At 46.5% G+C, this 25,328-nt stretch overlaps 1 protein-coding gene across 1 annotated transcript in view; it reads left to right on the top strand.

Annotated features, from left to right (window-relative positions):
- Window positions 1–25,328, top strand: part of LOC137322209 (dynein axonemal heavy chain 8-like) — a 1,675,662-nt gene that overhangs the window by 1,012,659 nt on the left and 637,675 nt on the right. Inside the window, exon 54 of the mRNA XM_067985325.1 lies at window positions 8,801–8,908. Coding sequence (XP_067841426.1) covers window positions 8,801–8,908 — 108 coding nt within the window. The remainder of the gene's footprint in view (window positions 1–8,800; window positions 8,909–25,328) is intronic.

Here is a 25,328-nt window from a genome sequence, read left to right as displayed (position 1 = left end):
CACCCTCCCGATCACGGCAAGACACCCTCCCACCCCTGTCCTGATTGCAGCCCTGAACTTTCCCCCCCACTAATAGCTGGGGACCGTCCCCATGGGTCCCTGGCTGCGGCCTCCTGCCGTTCGTCTGTGCTCCCGCCTGCCCACCAGGCTATCAATCTGGCTGCCCGTCAGTGGAGACAGCAGCATGTTATTTAAATGAGGTCCTGCCGCTAAGGCCCGGCCTTGCTGGGTTTTCCACACTCTACCATGCTTCCCTGCTCCCTCCCCATTAGTATCGGGGCCCATGTATTTTTAGCTTTATTCAATTTTTTAACATAATTTGCACAGCTAGAAGCAGCAGGTAAGGGGTTAACATTTCAAAGTCACACAAAATCACTTCAGAATGGACAAGTGTCTGGCCAGATAATGATGGTCTGAAGAGTTAGTTGGTTAATCAACTGGAGGCCTTTATTTAAGCCTCGAACATCTTGGGCCAGATTTTACTGTGAGCGGCAAATGCATGTTCCCATAGATTTTGTACAGCAAGTTCCTGTAAATTAGAGATCCAAAAAGCACAGGGCCCTCCACAGAGCATCTGGGACCTGTGTGAACAGGGCAAGCAGCTATCTATCCATTTAATCAATTAGATTGAAGAATTGTTAATGAGCAGTGCATTCAGAACGAGGAAATGTAATTTAGAGTAGTGAATTCAATGTCAAATCAGGTACAGAAAATGAAATAAAGAGATGGAAAGAAAGACTGAATTAAGAGACAGAAAGAAAAAGTAAAGAAAAAATGTATTTACATTTTTTTAAAGTCCAAAATAATTAAAATCTGAAGGACTGAGACGCCACACTTGTAAAGATTAATTTTCAGTGCCAAAGTGGTTATTTGGCAGTAATTAAGACTTACCATGCTGTTAAGGTTCACAGTAAAATCTGGCCCAAGATGTTTGAGGTTGTAAATAAAGGCCTTCAGTTGATGAACCAACTAACACTTCAGACCATCTTCATGTGACCTGTATCATAAGGTTTAGAATAGCTATGGAAAAGGACCATTCTAAAGTAAAAATATTCAATTGGAGGAGGGCCAATTTCAATGGGATGAGAACAGATCTGGCCCGGGTAAATTGGAATCAACGATTGGCAAGCAAAACTGTAATTGAACAGTGGGCGGCCTTTAAAGAGGAGATGGTTCGGGTACAGTCTAGGCACATTCCCATGAGGCAGAGGACAACTAAAGCCAGAGCTCCTTGGATACAAAAGATATAGTGAGTAAGATGAAACGGAAAAAAGGGGCATAAGACAGATGTCAGGTTGATAACACAAGTGAGAACCAGGCAGAATATAGAAAGTTCAGAGGGGAAGTGAAAAGGGAAATAAGAGGGGCAAACAGAGAAAGTATTAGAATAGACTGGCAGCCAACATAAAAGGGAATCCAAAAGTCTTCTACAGGCATGTAAACAGTAAACGGGTAGTAAGAGGAGGGGTGGGGCTGATTAGGGACCGTAAAGGAGATCTACTCATGAGGCAGAGGGGATGGCTGAGGTACTAAATGAGTGCTTTGCATCTGTCTTTACCAAGGAAGAAGATGCTGCCAGAGTCTTGGTAAAGGAGGATATAGTTGAGATACTGGATGAGCTAAAAATTGATAAAGAAGAGGTACTTGAAAGGCTAGCAGTACTTAAAGTAGATAAGTCACCCAGTCCGGATGGGATGCATCCTAGGTTGCTGAGGGAAGTAAGGGTTGAAATTGCGGAGGTACTGGCCATAATCTTCCAAACATCCATAGATATGGGGGTGGTGCCAGAGGACTGGAGAATTGCAAATGTTACACCCTTGTTCAAAAAAGGATGTCAGGATAAACCCAGCAACTATAGGCCAGTCAGTTTAACCTCGGTGGTGGGGAAACTTTTAGAAACAATAATGCGGGACAGAATTAACAGTCACTTGGATGAGTGTGGATTGATTAGGGAAAGCCAGCACAGATTTGTTAAAGGCAAATCTTGTTTAACTAATCTGATTGAGTTTTGATGAGGTAATAGTGTGGGTAGATGAGGGCAATGCAGTTGATGTGGTGTATATGGACTTTAAAAAGGCGTTTGATAAAGTGTTGCATGGTAGGCTCATCATCAAGATTGCGGCCCATGGAATAAAGAGGGCAGTAGCAACATGGATACAGAATTGGCTAAGGGACGGGAAACAGAGTAATGGTGAACGGTTGTTTTTCGGACTGGAGGGAGGTGTACAGTGGTTTTCCCCAGGGGTCAGTGCTGGGACCACTGCTTTTCTAGATATATATTAATGACTTGGACTTGAGTGTACACGGCATAATTTCAAAATTTGCAGATGACACAAAACCTGGAAGTGCAGTCAACAGTGAGGAGGATAGTGATAAACTTCAAGAGGATATAGACAGGCTGGTGGCATGGGTGGACACGAGGCAGATTAAATTTAATGCAGAAAAATGCGAAGTGATACATTTCGGTAGGAAGAACAAGGAGAGGCAATATAAACTATAGGGCACAACTCTAAAAGGGGTAGAGGAACAGAGAGATCTGGTGGTATATGTGCACAAATCATTGAAGGTGGCAGGGCAGGTTGAAAAACCGGTTAAAAAAGCATACAGGATCCTGGGCTTTATAAAGAGAGACAAAGAGTACAAAAGTATGGAAGTCATGATGAACCTTTATAAAACACTGGTTCGGCCACAACTGGAGTATTGTGTCCCGTTCTGGGCCCCGCACTTTAGGAAAGATGTGAAGGATGAAGAGAGGGTGCAGAAGAGATTTACTGGAATGTTTCCAGGGATGAGGGACTTTAGTTACGTGGATAGACTGGAGAAGCTGGGGTTTTTCTGCTTGGAACAGAGACAGTTGTGAGGAGATTTGATAGAGATATTCAAAATCATGAAGGGTCTAGACAAAGTAGATCAAGAGAAACTGTTCCCATTGGCGGAAGGGTCAAGAACCAGAGGACCTAGATTTAAAGTGATTGGCAAAAGAACCAAAGGGAACATGAGGGAAAACGTTTTTACACAGCGAGTGGTTAGGATCTGGAATACACTGCCCGAGGGGGTGGTGGAGGCAGATTCAATCATGGCCTTCAAAAGGGAACTGGATAAGTACTTGAAAGGAAAAAATTTGCGGGGCTATGGGGATAGGGCGGGGGCGTGGGACTAGCTGGATTGCTCTTGCATACAGCCGGCGCGGAGTTGATGGGCCCAATGGCCTCCTTCTGTGCTGTAAGCTTTCTATGATTTTATTCTATGATTCTATAAAAGGATAATTAGAATTGAAATGACTTGACTTCACTTTTTTTGGCGAGTTTAGTCCGTATCCATGAGGTAAGTACATGAACTTCACGCCGTTCAATAAATTTGAATGGTGAGTCAGACGGCGAGATGCCGTTTTCACGTAGCTTTTGGAGGACCATCGCATCTCGGATTTCTGAGTTTAACTGCGCATGTGCAGTCGCCGGAAATTACTGTCCGATTTGCAAATGAATAACAGTGTTAGTCTGACCATTATTTTTACACCAAAATCCAGCCCATAATGTTATCGTCAGAGATGGCCCCCATTGTTCCTCAGACCTACTTTGTGACACCTTGTTGCTTAAGCTGTTGTGCTATTCAGACTATAAGGGCCCGATATTAGGAGGGAGGTGGGTTGGCAGCCGGGGGTCGATTGGGCGCATGAATAACGCGCCCAGTGAAATCGGGGTGCTCCGCACACAATCGCAGCCTAATTGAAAGTACTTACGCATGCTTCCGGGTTTCCCGTTGCAGACCTGCGCAGCGGGCGCACTGCGCACCCGCATCACAGGCTGTCAGCAGGAGGAGCCCTATTTAAAGGGGCAGTCCTCCAATGTTCATCCTGCAACAAAGAACCAAAATAATAGAATGGAGCAGGCCAGAGGCAAGGCTGCTCCCAGGTTGTTTGACTTCTCACTCCAGGTGCTGCTCGATGGGGTGAGGAGGAGGAGGGAAACATTTTTCCCATCAGATGGGAGGAAGTGGCCTGCCTCTGCCACCAAGAAGTGACCGAGGAGGTCAGCAGCAGCAGCAATGTCGGCCGAACCTGGGTCCAGTGCAGGAAGCGCTTTAATGACCTAACCAGGTCAGCCAAAGTGAGTATACTTATGCATTCTCCCACACTCCGTCTTCCACATCACCTCCACCACCACACAACTCCTTCTGCACTGCCACCACAACGCTCTCGCATCACTCCTCACATCCACTCAACCACCATCCTCACCTTGCCTGCACTTACTCACCGACCCAGTTCCCATTTGAACACTACTATGCAACCCAATCCTCATACAATCTCATGGCTGTGTCTCACACGCACCCTCCCATGCATCTCCCTCACGGTCACCCCCACCCACATCAATGCATGTCGCGGGTCACTATGCAACCATCACTCAATCACGCCGCTCTGTGTTTTGCCTTGATTGGAGAAGAAATGCCAGAATGCCCAGGAGAGGGCAAGGACTGGAGGGGGCCCGCCACACCAGGTGGTCGTAACGGACGCAGAGCAGCAGGCAATAGAAATAAGCTGCACGCTGAAGTGCCTGTCTGTGGCGGACGCCGAGACTGGGAGCGCACAAGCGGCTGGTGACAGAAATCGAACATTCAGCACTCATGATAGTGAATGATCTTAACATCACTTGTCATCTGCAGCACCTCAACATCTGTCCACATGCTTAATATTGCTTTCTGTTCTCTTGCAGGGCCATCTGCGACCGCTGTGACTGCGGAGGGCGATTCCTCAGAGGACCTGCCGTCCTCAGTTAGTTGGGCTTACACATGGTGAGTCACCACGCACATGTGAGCACGAGCAGACCCTGGTGGCAGGGGCAGCCGTGGAGAGTCCGCGTCGGTGGGAGCACTCTTCTCCAGGCTCTGCTCAGCTGGACCCAGATGCTGAACCCTGGGGGCCAGCCATGAAAAGGAGAGTCATCGAGGGCCAGCAGCACATTGCCGAGGTACTGGAACAGTTGCCACGCGCACTCTCCACAATTGTGGAGAGGATGGAGTAGTCCAACTCCTGCATGAGTGGAAACTGTCACAGGGACGTGAAGGCATCTCTGAGATGGTGTCGCGGGTAGGTGCGGGAATGTCTGCGATGGGCTAGCCTCCATCGAGCTTCAAGCACGGCTCAACAATGAGTCCATTCAGGCCCTGACAACGGCCGTTCGGATTCAGGGCGAGCAACATTCTGCTGCCTTAAACAGGGTGACAGATACATTACAACTGGCCTTCCAAGGCTTCACACAAGTCGTCCAAACGGCCGTCCAGCAGGGTGGAAGGAGTGATGTGGGCCTGGCCCAGGAGAGGGATGATGGTGAAAGGGGACATGGAAGTGGGGATGTCACTCAAAGCGCTCCCACGTCTCACCGGTTGCCCCCCTCTGAACCAGTACCCGCAATGCTGCCTCTTCTCCAGGTGGCCAAGTCTGCCCCTGCACAGGTGCAGGTGGAGCAGTCATTGGAGGAGCCATCACAGGCACCAAAACCCAGAGGGCGTTCACGCAAAGTATCTCATCGGTCAGGGCGTGGACAAGAGCAACCTGCCACTACTTCTGCTGAAGCCACAGGGGTAGCACCACGTAGGGGTTCCCGTAAACGTAAGGCTAAGGTTTTGTGAGCACAAAGGGGATGCACAAAGGTGTATGACAGAATGTCATGTTTTTCATTTAGTTTTGTTTGTTTTGCCAACCACATTAAAATTTGTTATCACCACTACTGCCATGTCTTTGCAAATCTTCTCTGGTTTGTGCAATAATTCCCTTTCCTGAGGATCACCATGAAGACCCACACCTGATGCCACCCATTGGGTCACTGCAGAGTGGGTGTAAGTGTATTTGCAGGGCTCTTTTATGCAGATGACTGAGAGTCGCCGGCAATGTCCCCGGTGGCACCCTGGAAGGATCCGGAGGAGAAGTTGTTGAGGGCACTGGTGACTTTGACAGCGACAGGCAAGAAGATGGTGCTCAGGCCAGCTGGGAGCAGCTTGGCATCAAGGAGGCTGCAGAAGTCCACAACTACATGTCGAGTGACTCTGAGCCTCCGTGTGCACTGCTGCTCAGAGAGGTCCAGGAAGCTGAGCCTTGGTCTGTCGAGCCTGTGGCAAGGGTAGTGCCTTCTGCGACGCATCTCTCTCTCTGCGGTTGCTCTCCCTCATGCTGTGCAGGTGGATGTGTCACAGCACTGTGTTGTGGAGCTCCACGTGTCAGAGGTGGATGGTGCAGCCGGCGAGGCTGGTGATGCTGTTTGTCCTCCAATGAGGTCATGACTGCAGCTATAGCGGCCCCCATCTGGAAGATGTACGTTTGAGGGGGTCCGCAAGGTAGGTACATGTGTCTGCACACCAGATTTGAGGTTCCAAGTTGGTGAATTTTAGTGTTAGGAGGAGGATGGTGCAGGCCAAACTTTGTCCAAAGTGACAGAGTGGCTTCCTGCAAAGAGTGGGGGTCTCCCCCCTAACCTGTCAAATGGACCTTTGCAGCTCCCACAGGCTGGTGGCTGCAACACGTCTGCTTCAACTGAGAGTGTTTCCCCCAGTACGGGAAACACGCACAGTTGATATGAAAATCCCACCCCTCCTAAAATATCCTCCCAATCAGGTCTGCAAACGACCTGAACTATGTAATTAATTGGTTTAAGTGGGATCCCGCCGGCTTTAATTGCCGGTGGGAGTCCCACATGCAGGGGCTGCGTGCGCATCATTGGGAAACCCGGAAGTGGGCGGGTTGGAGCCGGGCTCCGGACCTGCCCCGGGAATCCCCAATTTTAGCAGCTCCCCCGCCACAAACGCACCCACTCTGCCATCCGAAAATCGACCCCTTAGAATCCCCCTGGACACGGGTCAAATGATAGACCCGAGCGGGAGTTGGTAATTTTGATTGACAGACTTTTGAGATGAGGGCAGGGCCTTGATTGGCTTGAGTTCTCTGTGATTGACAACTCAGTAAGCAGAGGCTTTCTCTTAGAGATTTCAATTGGCAGGCCACGGCAGTTTATGGAGAGCATTCATAGGTCTAGAAATTGGGCTGCGTAATGCCTGTTTTTAGGTGCTACATGGCCTCCTAAGTACCTAAAATGGCGGGAATGATGCCTTCCGACCACAATTTTATTGTAGGAAGCAGCGTCGCATCAGATTTGCACGCCAGCAGGCTTTAAAGCAGCCAGATAATTATGCAGATGATGGTCATCTGCTGTGTACGGGATGCACTTACCATTTTGGACCACCCTAAATAATTGGATGCCACATGCTGACCTTGCTCAGCACAATGGGACGTAAACTGGCATGAAGGCCCTCTCATCAGCAATATTTGACGGGATCATTCAGTATTTACAGGTTAGTTGCTGGTTCACTACTTCTGGCTACTGTTTCACTTCTATGTATTTTTTGCTGTGTTCTACCACTCTTCAGAGTTCACTTTCTCTACATAAGAGAGAGGTTTGGTTACTTTTGCACAGCTGTTGTTTTTTGCCTCATTGATTGTCTGCCTGCAAACATGGGTGGCCTGATGGAGCTGCCTCTCGGTATAGAGCATGATTGGGAGCATCAAGGGAGACACCACATAGCAGGACGAGCTGCCAGAAGAGGGAGGAGGAGAAGGGTACTCGGCAGGAGGTCATATCCACAGAGGGTCTTCAGGGAGCACGTCTCCTACCTCAACTTCAGTGAGGAGCAACGTTTTACCAAGGAGGTTGTTACCGAGCTTTGTTAGTTGCTGCAGCCACAACTGCAGCCTCAAACCAGTGTTTGGACAGCACTGCCTGTAGCTGTCAAGGTCACCGTCACCATTTACTTTTATGCTGCGGGCTCCTTTCAGGCTGCAACAGGTAACGTCAACAAAATTTCACAGTTCACGGTGCACCGATGTAGCAGGGAGGTCACCAAGGCACTACACCAAGAAAAACACTTACATCTCTTTCCCTATTGACAGAGAGAGGCAGGATGAGAGCACAAGGTTTTGCCCGCATGGCAGACTTCCCCATGATGTACTAGACCATTGACTGCACGCACATTGCCTTGCTCCACATCAGCACCCTGGAATATTTATCAACTGCAAGGGATTCCACTCCCTTAATGGACAACTGGTTTGTGACCACGGGCAGCGCATCATGCAGGCCTGTGCCCACTATCCTGGCAGCAGTCATGACTCTTTCATTCTACGCCAGTCCTCTGCGCCGCCTTTATTCCAACTAGGCCTCCATGTTGTGTAGGCTGGCTATTGGGCAATAAGGGTTTTCCCCTCTGAATTTGGCTCATGACTCCAGTTAGGACAGCACAGCAGGCCTACAATGAGAGTCATGTTGCCACAAGAAACATCATTGAGCAAATAATCAAGATAATCAAGTAGCACTTCTAGTGCCTGGACCGTTCCAGAAGAGCTTTGCAGTACACCTGAATGGGAGCAGTTTGGGCAGGGCAAGTGGTGGAAATTTTATCCAGGTGGGAAGTCTTCAGTGAGGGCCAGGTGTCACCACCCATGAGCCAAGTTTCAGTCAAAGCCAAGATTTCAATTTAATCATTGACAATAAGTTTCTGTATGGCAAGAAAAAAATCTAAATGAACTCAGGGAAAATTATAGTACTCAGATTTAACAGCAGATTCAGATTCAGAGACCTTGATTATGATACCTAAGTGTATGTAGCCGTACATACCTGCACTACTAATTCAGCAGGTGTTCAGTGATACAGGTCTGTTTGTTTATTTATGTATATCTAAATATAAATATATCTCTATTTATTTCTATTCCATTTGAAGTTGAAGCATAGTTTCTTTGTAAAATTTGTTTTATCTGTTTCAGATCATTATAAGGGTGAAGCTTGCCAGTGTCGGATTTTTGGACAACGTGTTGCTAGCTCAGAAATTCTTTGTACTTTACAAGCTCTGTGAAGAGCAACTCACTAAGCAGGTATGTAATAGACCTAGTTCAAAAGAGAAACATATGGATGCCCTGAAATTATTAAAATTTCAATGTCACATCTAGTAAACCCTAGTGTTAATATTCAAAATCCGAACCATATTTAGCCAAATTTATCTTTCACCTCTCCTTTTAATTCAATGAATTTGACTTGGATTTTGCTGAAAGTGATGGAAACTGAAGAGAAAAATAAATGTCAGTGCTGACAGGTTGCAGTTCTTCTGGAGACCTTTGGAATGTATGTCAAATCCCATCTCTTTTGTGCGCACACCTTTCAGGGTACGAACAGCAGAAACATTCAACTCAGCATGCTAGTGACCTTTACAGAAACATTTTCAGTCTCATTATTTTATGGGTTGAGTCCCTTTTATATTCTATGATTCTGTCCTTGGTATTAAAAGTCCCTTGTGTAATCCCAAGATGACCTCCAAGAACCAAATCTCATGCACCATTGACATTTCCGGAGGAGTGTTGACACCAACCCTAAATTACAGAATGTATATGAGGTAATTACAAATATAAGATAAAGGATGAGCAGCATTTCTTTATGTAATCCAGAGGGAGCGTGAATGACTTACTGATAAATCAACACACTCTGCTCATACTTTAATTGCATCAACAGAAAGAAAAGGTTTTGAATTATAATAATCAATGTTAACATCAATAGAGTTTCATATAGACTAATACTTTTGACATCGATATATTTCATAAGTTTAGGGGAAGAGTGCTGAAGTGAACTGGGGGAAGGGAGAGCAAGAAGAGTGAACTGATGAAGAAATAAGAGTGCCGAAATGAACACAGAGCGAGGGGAAGGAAAAAAGAAGTAAAACAAATTGGTGGAGGTAGAAGGGTTCCATTGTGAACTGGGGTGGGAGAAAGGAAGAAGAGTGCCAACATAATCTGGGAAGGGGAAAAGAAGAATAGTGCCAACATGAGCGAGAGAAAGAAGAAAAGTACCAGGTTGAACTGGAGGAAGGAAGAAGATTGCCAACACAATCTGGGGGAAGGAAGAAAAGTACCAGAATGAACTGGAGAACGGTAAAAAGGATGACAAATTTGAGGGAAAAGTGCCAACATGAGTGCCAGGGTCAAGGATGCCACTGCGCGGCTGCAGAACATTCTGAAGAGAGTGGGTGAACAGCCAGAAATCATGGTCCATATCGGTACCAACGACATAGGTAGAAAGAAGGGTGAGGTCCTGCAGGAAGATTTCAGGGAATTGGAAAGAGATTAATAAACAGGACCTCAAAGGTGGTAATCTCCGGATTACTCCCGGTGCCACGCACTAGTGAGTATAGAAATAGGAGGATAGAGCAGAATGTGTAGCTGGAGAGATGGTGCAGGAGGGAGGGCTTTAGATTCCTGGGGCATTGGGACCAGTTCTGGGGGAAGTGGAACCTGTGCAGGCCAAAGGGGTTGCACCTCGACAGAGCTGGGACCAATGTCCTTGCGGGAGATTCGCTGGTGCTGTGGGGGAGGGTTTAAACTAATTTGGCAGGGGGATGAGCACCAGGATGTAGCATTGGAAAGGAGAAACAACATGCACAAAGGATTGGGAGAGAAAGATAGCACTAGAGTAAGAGCACTAGTATGGTATTAGGTAGGATCAGATTAAGAGAGAATACAACAACGTCGAAGATAAGCTTACAGTGCATGTGTGTAAATGCACAAAGCAAAGTAAACAAGGTTGGAGAGCTGCAGGTGCAATTAGCTGCATGGGAATATGATGTAGTGGCAATAACAAAGACCTGGCTCAAAAAAGGGCAGGATTGGCTACTAAATATTCCTGGATACAAGGTATTCAGGAAAGATAGGGAAGGGAAGAAAGGAGGGGGGATGGCAGTATTAATTAAGGAGAATATTGCAGTGCTGGAGAGAGAGGATGTCATAGAATTATAGAAAGGTTACAGCATGGAAAGAGGCCATTCGGCCCATCGAGTCCGTGCCGACACTATGCAAGAGCAATCCAGCCACTCCCACTGCCCTGCCCTATCCCCGTAGCCCTGAATTTTTTTTCCTTTCAAGTAATTATCCAGTTCCCTTTTGAAGGCCATGATTGACTCTGCCTCCACCATCCCCTTGGGCAGTGCATTCCGGATCCTAACTACTCGCTGTGTAAAAAGTTTTTCCTCATGTCACCTTTGGTTCTTTTGCAAATCACCTTAAATCTGTGTCCTCTGGTTCTTGACCCTTCCACCATTGGGAATAGTTTCTCTCTATCCTGTATAGACCCTTCATGATTTTGAATACCTCGACCAAATCTCCTCTCAACATTCTCTGTTCCAAGGAGAACAACCCCAGCTTCTCCAGTCCATCCACATAACTAAAGTCCCTCATCCTTGGAATCATTCTAGTAAATCTCTTCTGCACCCTCTCGAAGGCCTTCACATCCTTCCGAAAGTGCGGTGCCCAGAAACGGGACACAATACTCCAGTTGTGGCCGAACCAGTGTTTTATAAAGGTTCATCATGGCTTCCTTGCTTTTGTACTCTTATGCCTCTATTTATAAAGCCCAGGATCCCGTCTGCTTTCTTAACTGCTTTCTCAACCTGCCCTGCCACCTTCAACGATCTATGTACATATACCCCCAGATCTCTCTGTTCCTGTACCCCTTTTAGAATTGTGCCCTTTGTTTGATATTGCCTCTCCTCATTCTTCCTACCGAAATGCAACAGCTCGCATTTTTCTGCGTTAAATTTCATCTGCCACGTGTCCTCCCATGCCACCAGCCTGTCTATGTCCTCTTGAAGTCTATCACTATCCTCCTCACTGTTCACTACACTTCCAAGCTTTGTGTCATCTGCAAACTTGGAAATTGTGCCCTGTACACCCAAATCCAAGTCATTAATATATATCAAGAAATGCAGTGTTCCTAGTACCAATCCCAAGCACAAAGGAAGATGGTAGTGGTAGTTGGAGGCCAATCATCTCAGCCCCAGAACATTGCTGCAGGAGTTCCTCAGGGCAGTGTCCTTGGCCCAACCATCTTCACCTGCTTCCTCAATGAACTTCCCTCCATCATAAGGTCAGAAATGGGGATGTTCGCTGATGATTGTCGTGGTGCATATAGGTACCAACGATATAGGTAAAAAACGGGATGAGGTCCTACAAGCTGAATTTAGGGAGTTAGGAGTTAAACTAAAAAGTAGGACCTCAAAGGTAGTAATCTCAGGATTGCTACCAGTGCCACGGGCTAGTCAGAGTAGGAATGACAGGATAGCTAGGATGAATACGTGGCTTGAGAGATGGTGCAAGAGGGAGGGATTCAAATTCCTGGGCCATTGGAACCGGTTCTGGGGGAGGTGGGACCAGTACAAATTGGACGGTCTGCATCTGGGCAGGACTGGAACCAATGTCCTAGGGGGAGTGTTTGCTAGTGCTGTTGGGGAGGGTTTAAACTAAAGTGGCAGGGGGATGGGAACCGATGCAGGAAGTCAGTGGGAAGTAAAGTGGTGACAGAAACAAAAGGCAGTAAGGGAGAGTGTACAAAACATGAACGGACAGATGGTCTGAGAAAGCAGGGCAAAGACCAAGGGAAGTCTAGATTAAACTGCATTTATTTCAATGCAAGAAGTCTGATGGGCAAGGCAGATGAACTCAGGGCATGGATGGGTACATGGGACTGGGATATTATAGCTATTACTGAAACATGGCTAAGGGAGGGGCAGGACTGGCAGCTCAATGTTCCAGGGTACAGGTGCTATAGGAAAGATAGAGCAGGAGGTAAGAGAGGAGGGGGAGTTGCGTTCTTGATTAGGGAGACCATCACGGCAGTAGTGAGAGGGGATATATCCGAGGGTTCGCCCACTGAGTCTATATGGGTAGAACTGAAAAATAAGAAGGGAGAGATCACTTTGATAGGATTGTACCACAGACCCCCAAATAGTCAACGGGAAATTGAGGAGCAAATATGTAAGGAGATTACAGACAGCTGCAAGAAAAATAGGGTGGTAATAGTAGGGGACTTTAACTTTCCCAACATTGACTGGGACAGCCATAGCATTAAGGGCTTGGATGGAGAGAAATTTGTTGAGTGTATTCAGGAGGAATTTCTCATTCAGTATGTGGATGGCCCGACTAGAGAGGGGGCAAAACTTGACCTCCTCTTGGGAAATAAGGAAGGGCAGGTGACAGAAGTGTTAGTGAGGGATCACTTTGGGACCAGTGATCATAATTCCATTAGTTTTAAGATAGCTATGGAGAATGATAGGTCTGGCCCAAAAGTTAAAATTCTAAATTGGGGAAAGGCCAATTTTGATGGTATTAGACAGGAACTTTCAGAAGTTGATTGGGAGAGTCTGTTGGCAGGCAAAGGGACGTCTGGTAAGTGGGAGGCCTTCAAAAGTGTGTTAACCAGGGTTCAGGGTAAGCACATTCCTTATAAAGTGAAGGGCAAGGCTGGTAGAAGTAGGGAACCTTGGATGACTCGGGAGATTGAGGCACGAGTCAAAAAGAAGAAGGAGGCATATGACATGCATAGGCAGCTGGGATCAAGTGGATCCCTTGAAGAGTATAGAGATTGCCGGAGTAGAATTAAGAGAGAAATCAGGAGGGCAAAAAGGGGACATGAGATTGCTTTGGCAGATAAGGCAAAGGAGAATCCAAAGAGCTTCTACAAATACATAAAGGGCAAAAGAGTAACTAGGGAGAGAGTAGGGCCTCTTAAGGATCAACAAGGTCATCTATGTGTGGAACCACAAGAGATGGGTGAGATCCTGAATGAATATTTCACATCGGTATTTACGGTTGAGAAAGGCATGGATGTTAGGGAACTTGGGGAAATAAATAGTGATGTCTTGAGGAGTGTACATATTACAGAGAGGGAGATGCTGGAAGTCTTAATGCGCATCAAGGTAGATAAATCTCCGGGACCAGGACGTTATGGGAGGTTAGGGAGGAAATTGCGGGTCCCCTTGCAGAGATATTTGAATCATCGACAGCTACAGGTGAGGTGCCTAAAGATTGGAGGGTAGCAAATGTTGTGCCTTTGTTTAAGAAGGGCGGCAGGGAAAAGCCTGGGAACGACAGACCGGTGAGCCTGACATCTGTAGTGGGTAAGTTGTTAGAAGGTATTCTGAGAGACAGGATCTACAGGCATTTGGAGAGGCAAGGACTGATTAGGAACAGTCAGCATGGTTTTGTGAGAGCAAAATCATGTCTCACGAATTTGATTGAGTTTTTTGAAGGGGTAACCAAGAAGATAGATGAGGGCTGTGCAATAGACGTGGTCTACATGGACTTTAGCAAAGCCTTTGACAAGGTACCGCATGGTACGGTAGCGTAGTGGTTATGTTACTGGGCTAGTAATCCAAAGGCCTGGACTAAAATCCAGAGTCACAAGTTCAAATCCTGCCACGGCAGCTGGCAAATTTAAATTCAATTAATTAAATAAAAACTCTGGAATTAAAATACTAGTATCAGTAACGATAGCCATGAAACTACCAGATTGTCATTAAAAACCCATCTGGTTCACTAATGTCCTTTAGGGAAGGAAACCTGCCATCCTTACCCGGTCTGGCCTGTATGTGACTCCAGACCCACAGCAATGTGGTTAATTCTTTGTTGCCCTCTGAAATGGCCTCGCAAGCCACTCAGTTGTAAAAAATCTCACGAGGGATGGGCAATAAATGCCAGCCTTGCCAGCGATGCCCACATCCCGTGAACAAATAAAAAAAAAACAAAAAAAAAACATAAGGTTAAATCTCAAGGTGAGGTAGCCAATTGGATACAAAATTGGCTTGACGACAGAAGACAGAGGGTGATTGTAGAGGGTTGTTTTTCAGACTGGAGGCCTGTGACCAGCGGTGTGCCTCAGGGATCGGTGCTGGGTCCGCTGTTATTTGTTATTTATATTAATGATTTGGATGAGAATTTAGGAGGCATGGTTAGTCAGTTTGCAGATGACACCAAGATTGGTGGCATTGTGGACAGTGAAGAAGGTTATCTAGGATTGCAACGGGATCTTGATAAATTGGGCCAGTGGGCCGATGAATGGCAGATGGAGTTTAATTTAGATAAATGTGAGGTGATGCATTTTGGTAGATCGAATCAGACCAGGACCTACTCCGTTAATGGTAGGGCGTTGGGGAGAGTTATAGAACAAAGAGATCTAGGAATACAGGTTCATAGCTCCTTGAAAGTGGAGTCACAGGTGGATAGGGTGGTGAAGGAGGCATTCGGCATGCTTGGTTTCATTGGTCAGAACATTGAATACAGGAGTTGGGATGTCTTGTTGAAGTTGTACAGGACATTAGTAAGGCCACACTTGGAATACTGTGTACAGTTCTGGTCACCCTACTATAGAAAGGATATTATTAAACGAGAAAGAGTGCAGAAAAGATTTACTAGGATGCTACCGGGACTTGATGGTTTGACTTATAGGGAGAGGTTAGATAGACTGGGACTTTTTTCCCTGGAGAGTAGGAGGTTAAGGGGTGATCTTATAGAAGTCTGTAAAATAATGAGGGGCATAGATAAGGTAGATAGTCAAAATCTTTTCCCAAAGGTAGGGGAGTCTATAATGAGGGGACATAGATTTGAGGTGAGAGGGGAGAGATACAAAAGGGTCCAGAGGGGCAATTTTTTCACTCAAAGGGTGGTGAGTGTCTGGAACGAGCTGCCAGAGGCAGTAGTAGAGGCAGGTACAATTTTGTCTTTTAAAAAGCATTTGGACAGTTACATGGGTAAGATGGGTATAGAGGGATATGGGCCAAGTGCAGGCAATTGGTACTAGCTTAGTGGTATAAACTGGGCGACATGGACATGTTGGGCCGAAGGGCCTGTTTCCATGATGTAAACTTCTATGATTCTATGATTGCACAGTGTTCAGTTCCATTTACAACCCTTCAGATAATGAAGCAGTCGTGCCCGCATGCAGCAAGACCTGGACAACATCCAGGCTTGGGCTCATAAGTGGCAAGTAACATTCGCACCAGACAAGTGCCAGGCAATGATCATTTCCAACAAGAGAGAGTCTAACCACCTCCCCTTGAAATTCAACGGCATTACCATCACCAAATCCCGCACCATCAACATCCTGGGGATCACCATTGACCAGAAACTTAACTGGACCAGCCACATAAATCTGTGGCTACAAGAGCAGGTCAGAGGCTGGGTATTCTGCACCAAGTGACTCACCTCCTGACTCCTCAAAGCCTTTCCACCATCTACAAGGCACAAGTCAGGAGTGTGATGGAATACTCTTCACTTGCCTGGATGACTGCAGCTCCAACAACACTCAAGAAGCTCGACACCATTCAGGACCAAGCAGCCCGCTTGATTGACACCCCATCCACCACCCTAAATATTCACTCCCTTCACCACCTGCGCACCGTGGCTGCAGCATGTATCATCTACAGGATACACTGCAGCAACTTGTCATGGCTTCTTCGACAGCACCTCCCCAACCCGTGACCTCTTCCACCTAGAAGGACAAGGGCAGCAGGCACATGGGAACAGCACCACCTGCACGTTCCCCTTCAAGTCACACACCATCCCGACTTGGAAATATACCACCGTTCCTTCATTGTCACTGGGTCAAAATCTTGGAACTCCCTACCTAACAGCACTGTGGGAGAACCTTCACCAAACGGACTGCATCAGTTGCAGAAGGCGGCTCACCACCACCTTCTCAAGGGCAATTAGGGATGGGTAATAAATGCTGGCCTTACCAGCGACACCCATATCCCATGAACGAACAAAAAAAACCCTGGGGAACACCACTCTCTACCTCCTTCCAGCCCGAAAAGCCACCATTCACCACTACTCTCCACTTCCTGTTATTTAGTCAATTCTACATCCATGCTGCTACTGCCCCTTTTATTTCATCGGCTTGAATCTTGATGACAAGCCGATTATGCGACATTATCAAACGCCTTTTGAAAGTCCATATACATCACATCAATTGCATTGCCTCATCTGCCCTCTTTGTTACCTCATCAAAAAACTCTATCAAGTTAGTTAAACATGATTTGCCTTTAACAAATCCGTGTTGACTTTCCCTAATCAATCCACATTTGTCCAAGTGACTTAATTCTGTCCCGGATTATCGTTTCTAAATGTTTCCCCACCACCGAGGTTAAACTGACAGGCCGATAATTGCTGGGTTTATCATAAGAACATAAGAAATTGGAGCAGGAGTAGGCCAATCGGCCCCTCGAGCCTGCTCCGCCATTCAATAAGATCATGGCTGATCTGATCCTAACCTCAAATCTAAATTCATGTCCAATTTCCTGCCTGCTCCCCGTAACCCCTAATTCCCTTTACTTCGAAGAAACTGTCTATTTCTGTTTTAAATTTATTTAATGATGTAGCTTCCACAGCTTCCTGGGGCAGCAAATTCCACAGAACTACTACCCTCTGAGTGAAGAAGTTTCTCCTCATCTCAGTTTTGAAAGAGCAGCCCCTTATTCTAAGATTATGCCCCCTAGTTCTAGTTTCACCCATCCTTGGGAACATCCTTACCGCATCCACCCGATCAAGCCCCTTCACAATCTTATATGTTTCAATAAGATCGCCTCTCATTCTTCTGAACTCCAATGAGTAGAGTCCCAATCTACTCAACCTCTCCTCATATGTCCACCCCCTCATCCCCGGGATTAACCGAGTGAACCTTCCTTGTACTGCCTCGAGAGCAAGTATGTCTTTTCTTAAGTATGGACACCAAAACTGTATGCAGTATTCCAGGTGCGGTCTCACCAATACCTTATATAACTGCAGCAATACCTCCCTGTTTTTATATTCTATCCCCCTAGCAATAAAAGCCAACATTGCATTGGCCTTCTTGATCACCTGCTGCACCTGCATACTAACTTTTTGATTTTCTTGCACTAGGACCCCCAGATCCCTTTGTACTGCAGTACTTTCCAGTTTCTCTCCATTAAGATAATAACTTGCTCTCTGATTTTTCCTGCCAAAGTGCATAACCTCACATTTTCCACTATTGTATTGCATCTGCCAAATCTCCGTCCACTCACCCAGCTTGTCTATATCCCCTTGTAGGTTTTTTATGTCCTCCTCACTCTCTACTTTCCCTCCCATCTTTGTATCATCTGCAAACTTTGATATGTTACATTTGGTCCCCTCCTCCAAATCGTTAATATAGATTGTAAAGTGGCTAACACCAGTTAGCCTAACATCTGTGGTGGGTAAAATTTTGGAGTCTATTATTAAGGAGACAGTAACGGAACATTTGGATAAACATAATTTAATAGGACAAAGTCAGCATGGCTTTATGAAGGGGAAGTCATGTCTGACAAATTTGCTTGAGTTCTTTGAGGACATAATGTACAGGGTGGATAAAGGGGAACCAGTGGACGTAGTGTATTTGGACTTCCAGAAGGCATTCGACAAGGTGCCACATAAAAGATTATTGCTCAAGATAAAGAATCACTGGATTGGGGGTAATATTCTGGCATGGGTGGAGGATTGGTTATCTAATAGGAAACAGAGAGTTGGGATAAATGGTTCATTCTCGGACTGGCAACCAGTAGCCAGTGGTGTTCCGCAGGGGTCGGTGCTGGTGTTGTAAGATTCCTTCGATTGTAAAGACAACAAAAGCAAAATACAAAACCAATATCTCAAATCTTTCCTGCTAACTATAGTTTCCCATCCCTGGCATCATCCTGGTGAATCTCGGCTGTATGCTCTCCACGGCTTTAGTGTCCTTTCTCTAATGGGGTGCCCTAAACTGCATACAGTACTCTAACTTTGGCTTATCTGATGTTTTAGATTTTGCTGTTTTACTTCTATACTCTATGCTTATATTTATAAAACCCAAAATACTATTAGCCATTTTTATGGTTTATCTACCTGCATTTATACTTTTAGGGAAATATGTGTTTGAATCTCTAGGGCAGAAATTAGTCTGAGCCCAATTTTAAGGTTATGCCCCCTTGTTCTGGACTTACCCACCAGAGAAAATAATTTCTCTCTATCTACCCTATCAATTCCTTTAATCATCTCAAACACCTCAATTAGATCACCCCTTAATCTTCTATGCTCAAGGGAATGTAAACCTTGTCTCTGCAACCTGTCCTCTTAATTTAACCCTTTTAGCCCCAGTATCATTCTGGTGAATCTGCGCTGCACCCCCTCCAAGGCCAGTATATCTTTTGAGGTGTGGTGCCCAGAACTGAATGCAGTACTCCAGATGGGGCCTAACCAGATGGGTCCTACAACTTTAGCATAACTCCTACCCCTTTGTATTGCAGCCCCTTGAGATAAAGGCTCACATTCCGTTAGCCTTTTAAATTATTTTTTGTACCTGTCCACAGGTTTTTAGTGATTTCTGTACATGGACCCCTAAATCTCTCTAAAACAAAAGCAAAATACTGCGGATGCTGGAAATCTGAAATAAAAACAGAAAATACTGGAATTGCTCAGCTGGTCAGGCAACATCTATGGAGAGAGAAATAGTTAATATTTCAGGTCATCGACCTGAAACCTTTACTCCATTTCTCTATCCACAGATGCTGCTTGACCTGCTGAGTGTTGCCAGCATTTTCTGTTTTTATTACCCTAAATCTCTCTGCTCCTCCATAGTTCTTAGCTTCTTACTATTTAGTAAATATTCTAATCTATCTTTCTTAGTTCCAAATTAGATGATCTCATACTTCCCCACACTGAATTCCATCTCCGACAGTTTGGCCCACTCACCTAATCTATCAATGTCCCTTTCCAATTACTGCTCCCATCTACACTTACAGTGTCATCAGCAAATTTGGATATTCAACTCTCTATTCCTTCATCTAAGCCATTGATGAATATAGTGAAAAGCTGAGACCCCAATATGGATCCCTGAAGGACACCACTAGTCACATCCTGCCAATTGGAGTACATATCCATTATCCCTACTCTCTGTCTTCTACCTCCTAACCAATTCCTTACCCATGTCAATAGGTTGCCTCCAATTCCATGCACTTTCATTTTTGCTAACAGTCTCTTGGGCTATATGGAATCTAAGTGGGCCTCTGTGCTCCTGCGGTGAGGAGTGCCCCTTACCTGTATCAAAAGAGGACTGCTCCATTAACGCACAGCTGGTGTGTGATCACCAACATAAAATAATACGTGATGAATGTCAGGTTGCCAGTTTGTTAAAAGTATTTTTTTCCCACATAACAGTGAAATGTTGAAGGGACTGAGCCCGGGTCGGGGAATTGGCTTCAAGTGTTTAAGTGCTATGAGTATAGGATTAATGAATTTAGCCATATCAAAATGGTTCTTAAGAAACAAATCCCACTTCACCCTATTTTGGGGACTTGGCAGTGGCCAGTAGATGACTACAAAAGAAGTATATTGCTGTGTCTGCTCGTAGCATACAAATTTTTTCTTTGCACAAGGAAAAAATTATGGCTCACCATCTTCACTTACTAGAAAAATAAAACAATTCCAGTGTTTGAGTGGTGATAGGCAACAGGATCTGGATGGACATTAACAATGGTTGACAACTACTTACCAAAATGATTCTACATTGCAAAAATGTTTGGTCAGACAAATGCCATGACGGGCAGCTAGCATCCCAGCCTTTAGTTCCTAGCTGTATCTTAAATTGTTCTGGTGCCTTTATTTAAGGAAGGACATACTTGCATTGGAGGCAGTTCAGAGAAGGTTCACTAGGTTGATTCCGGGTATGGAAGGGTTGTCTTATGAGGAAAGATTGAACAGGTTGGATCTATACTTATTGGAGTTTAGAAGAATGAGAGGAGATCTTCTTGAAACATACAAGATTCTGAGGGGACTCGATAGGGTAGACGCTGAGAGGATGCTACCCCTCATGGGGGAATCTAAAACTAGGGGGCATAGTCTCAGAATAAGGGATCGCCCGTTTAAGACGGAAATGAGGAGGAATTTCTTCTCCCAGAGGGTCGTGAATCTTTGGAATTCTTTACCCCAAAAAGCTGTGGAGGCTGAGTCATTGAATACATTCAAGGCTGAGTTAGACAAATTTTTGATCAGCAAGGGAGTCAAAGGATATGGGGAAAGGGCGGGAAAGTGGAGTTGAGGTAAAAATCAGATCAGCCATGATCTCATTAAATGGCGGAGCAGGCTCGAGGGGCCAAATGGCCTATTCCTGCTCCTATCTCTTATGGTCTTATGGGTGATGAGGTTGCCAGGGACACTAGGCCTCTGCTGGATAGAGTCAAGTTTGATACCATAAACTGTTAGGACAAGGTTAGATTTTTGCTAGCTCTACATATCAAGGGTCTCCAGGCCTAGACTTTCCATTTGGCTGCAATCATGAGCGAAAGTAGGGTGGCACGTAATTCACACCTAGTTGATGTGAAGTGGGTTACCCCTACATAGCTAATATCAGTGAGTTAAAAAGGGATCTAGCCCTGGAGGCTTGGATTCAAAACTTGGTGGGAAAAACAGTAATTGAACAATGGGAGGCGTTCAAGGAGGAGTTGGTTCAGGTACAGAGTAGACACATTCCCACAAGGGGGAAAGGAAGGGCATCCAAAGCTGGAACTCCCTGGATGACTAAAGATACAGAGATTAAAATGAAACAGAAAAAGGAGCCTTCTGACAACTATAAGGTTCATCATACAATATAGAACCAAGCTAAATACAGATCTAAGAAAGGGAATAAGAGGGGCAAAGAGAGAGTATGAGAATAGATTAGCAGCTTACATAAAAGGGAACCCAAAAGTCTTTTATAAACATATAAATGGTAAAAGGGTAGTCAAGGGAAGGGTGGGGCCGATTAGGGACAAAAAAGGAGACCTTCTTGTAGGGGGTATGGCTGAGGGCCTAAATGAATACTTTGCATCGGTCTTCACTAGAGAAGAGGATGTAGTATATTTGGATTTCGATGAGGCATTCGATAAGGTCCCACATAAGGGGCTCAATTTTAGCGTCGGGTTTCCTGCGGGTTTCCAGCGGGGGGGCCCCGAAAATCCCGATATCCAGTCACGTGACCGGATCGCGCCGAGATCCCGGCCACTGATTCAAGGTAAAGGGACATAGATTCAAGGTAAAAGGCGGGAGGTTTAGAGGGGATTTGAGAAATAACTTTTTCACCCAGAGGATGGTTGGAGTCTGGAACTCACTGCCTGAGAGGGTTGTGGAGGCAGGAACCCTCACAACATTCAAGAAGCATTTGGATGAGCACTTGAAATGCCATAGCATACAAGGCTACGGACCAAATGCTGGAATATGGGATTAGAGTAGACAGGGCTGATGGCCGGCGCAGACACGATGGGCCGAAGGGCCTCTATCCGTGCTGTATAACTCTATGACTCTATGACTCTATGACTTCCGGGTGCCGCGCTGACGTGCGGGGCTGCGTGCGCAGGCCCCGCTGGTGGGAATTCCGCAGGCAATTAAAGCCAGCGGGGTTCCACTTGAGTGTACTTACCTTGCTTGTTGAGGTCATTAAATGAGCTGAAGCAGCTGTCAAAACAGGAAGTGTGGGATTTTAGCTTCAAGGCAGTGAGTTTCACACACTGGGGGAAACAGTCTCCCTTCAACCGGTCGTGTTCCAGCCAGTAGCCTGTGGCAGCTGCCAAGGTGCACTCCACAGCGGGTGGGAGAGCCCTCACCCACGCAGGAGGCCACCGCGTCACGTAGGGCAACCCCTGCCCTCCACCACCCCCCGCCAAGCCAGAGGACAGACCGACGTGAAACCGCAGCCCCAGTGCGAGGAACCACCTACCTACCCTGCACAACCCCTCAGACCAACACCTGCCAGATGGGTGGTGCGTTGACATCCTCGGAGGACGAACAGCATGACCAGCCCCAGCAGCCTCGCCATCCACAACAGAGTGCTGTGACACATCCACCTGTACAGCAGGAGGGAGGGCTACCGCAGAGAGAGACGCGTCGCAGAGGGCACTACCCTCGCCACAGGGTTCACAGACCGAGGCGCAGCTCCCCGGACCTCTCCGAGCAGCAGTGCACACGGAGGCGCAGATTCACTCGACATGTAGTCGTGGAGATCTGCAGGCTCTTTCATGCCGAGCTGCTCCTGGCTGGCCCCAGCACCATCTGCTTACCTGTCGCTGCCAAAGTCACCACTGCCCTCCACAACTTCTCCTCCGCATCCTTCCAGGGTGCAGCCGGGTACACCGCCGATGTCTCTCAGTCGTCTGCGCGGAAGAGCCCTGCAAATACACCTGCACCTACTCTGCAGTAACACAATGGGTGGCATCAGTGGTGGGTCCTCATAGTGATACCCAGGAGCGGGCATTATTGGACACAACAGACATGATTCGCGGAGACATGGCAGTGGTGGTGCCAATATAATGTGTGATGTTTGTTGCTCTGAAATTCAATATAGGTAACACCCATGGCAAACCCTCAGACACCCTTGTGCATCCCCTTCATGCTCACGACACGTTTGCCGTACGCTGCCTACTGCACATATGCGATGCGTGCCCTGTGGCTGCAGCACAGGTGGTGGCAGGTTGAGTGAGGCTGGCCGTGAGAGAGATGCACGAGAGGGTGAGTATGGGATAGAGCCATGAGATTGTATAAGGATTGGGTTGCGTATTAGTGGCGGGTGAGTACTGGCGAGGTGAGTAGGTGCAGGTAAGATGAGGATGGGGTTTCAGTGGGTATGAGGGGTGATGTGACAGAGTAGTGTTGGCGGTGCCGAAGGAGATGTGGGGTGGGGGCAGTGTTGTGGCAGACGGAGTGTAGGGGAAAGACTACGTGTTCTCATTGTGGCTGACCTACTGAGGTCATTGGAGCGCCTCCTGCACTGTATGCAGGTGGGCGATATGTTGATGGTGCAGGTGACCCCCTCTGCCACCTCGAGCCAGGCCTTCTTGGTGGCAGAGGCAGGCCGCTTCCTCCCACCCGCCGGGTGGAAGATCTCTGTCCTCCCCCTCCTCCTCACCCCATCTGATGATACCTGGGGTGAGGCATCATTAAACTGGGAGCAGCCTTCCCCCTGGGCTGCTCCATGCTGTAATTTGTTCCATTGGTTGCAGCATCTGTCAGTGGAGGACTACCCCTTTAAGTAGAGAGCCTCCAGCTGACAGATCGTACTGCGCATGCGCAGCCCGCCCGACGCGCAGACCAGCAGCGCGGAGCCCGGAGGAGCAGGTAAGTGATTCCAATTAGTGCATTGCCTGCTACGATCGCGCGGGCAACCCACTAATTTCACCGGGCGCGGAGGCCACGCACCCGAAACCCAACCCGCCGGAAACCCGCAGGCCTGCTAAAATCAGGCCCAAGAGGTTAGTGTGCAAAATTAAAGCACATGGCATTGGTTTTAATATACTGGCATGGATTGAAAATTGGTTAACAGACAGGAAACACAGAGTAGGAATAAATGGGTCTTTTTTGGGGTGGCAGGCAGTGACTAGTCGGGTACCGCAGGGATCAGTGCTTAGGCCCCAGCTGTTCACCATATATATCAATGATTTGGATGAGGGAACCAAATGTAATATTTCCAAGTTTGCTGACGACACAAAACTAGGTAGGATCATGAGTTGTGAGGAGGATGCAAAGAGGCTTCAAGGCGATTTAGACAAGTTGAGTGAGTGGGCAAGAAGGTTGCAGATGGAATATAATGTGGGGGAAATGTGAGGTTATTCACTTTAATAGGAAGAATAGAAAAATGGAATAATTTTTAAATGGTGAGAAACTATTAAATGTTGGTGTTCAGAGGGATTTGGGTGTCCTTGTACATGAAAAACAGAAAGTTAACATGCAGGTACAGCAAGCAATTAGGAAGGCAAATGGTATGTTGGCCTTTATTACAAGGGGGTTGGAGTACAAGAGTGAGGAAGTCTTGCTGTAATTGTACAGGGCTTTGGTGAGACTACACCTGGAGTACTGTGTATAGTTTTGGTCTCCTTATCTAAGGAAGGATATACTTGCCTTCGAGACAGTGCAACAAAGGTTCCCTAGATTGATTCCTGGAATGAAAGGGTTGTCCTATGAGGAGAGATTGAATAGAATAGGCCTATACTCTGTGGAGTTTAGAAGAATGAGAGGTGATCTCATTGAAACATATAAGATTCTAAGAGGGCTTGACAGGTAGATACTGAGAGGATGTTTCCCCTGGCTGGAGAGTCTGGAACTAGGGGGCATAGACTCAGGATAAGGGATCGGACATTTAGGACTGAGGCGAAGATAAATTTCTTCACTCAGAGGGTTGTTAATATTTGGAATTCTCTTCCTCAGAGGGCTGTGGATGCTCAGTTGTTAGTATATTGAAGACTGAGATTGATAGATTTTTGGACTCGAAGGGAATCAAGGGATATGGGGATCGGGCAGGAAAATGGAGTTGAGGTCAAAGGTCAACCATGATCTTATGGCCTACATCTGCTCCTATTTGTTATGTTCTTATGCTGCTATTGTAGCAGTAAAGGAGGAGTAATAGCGATATTGGATAGGACAAAAATAGATAAAGAGGAGATACCTAAAAGATTGGCAATATTCAAAGTAGAAAAGTCACCCA

Source organism: Heptranchias perlo, chromosome 5 (assembly GCF_035084215.1).
Source record: "Heptranchias perlo isolate sHepPer1 chromosome 5, sHepPer1.hap1, whole genome shotgun sequence".
In the NCBI taxonomy this organism is placed as follows: Eukaryota; Metazoa; Chordata; class Chondrichthyes; order Hexanchiformes; family Hexanchidae; genus Heptranchias; species Heptranchias perlo.
This window is presented reverse-complemented; position numbering and strand designations above follow the sequence as displayed.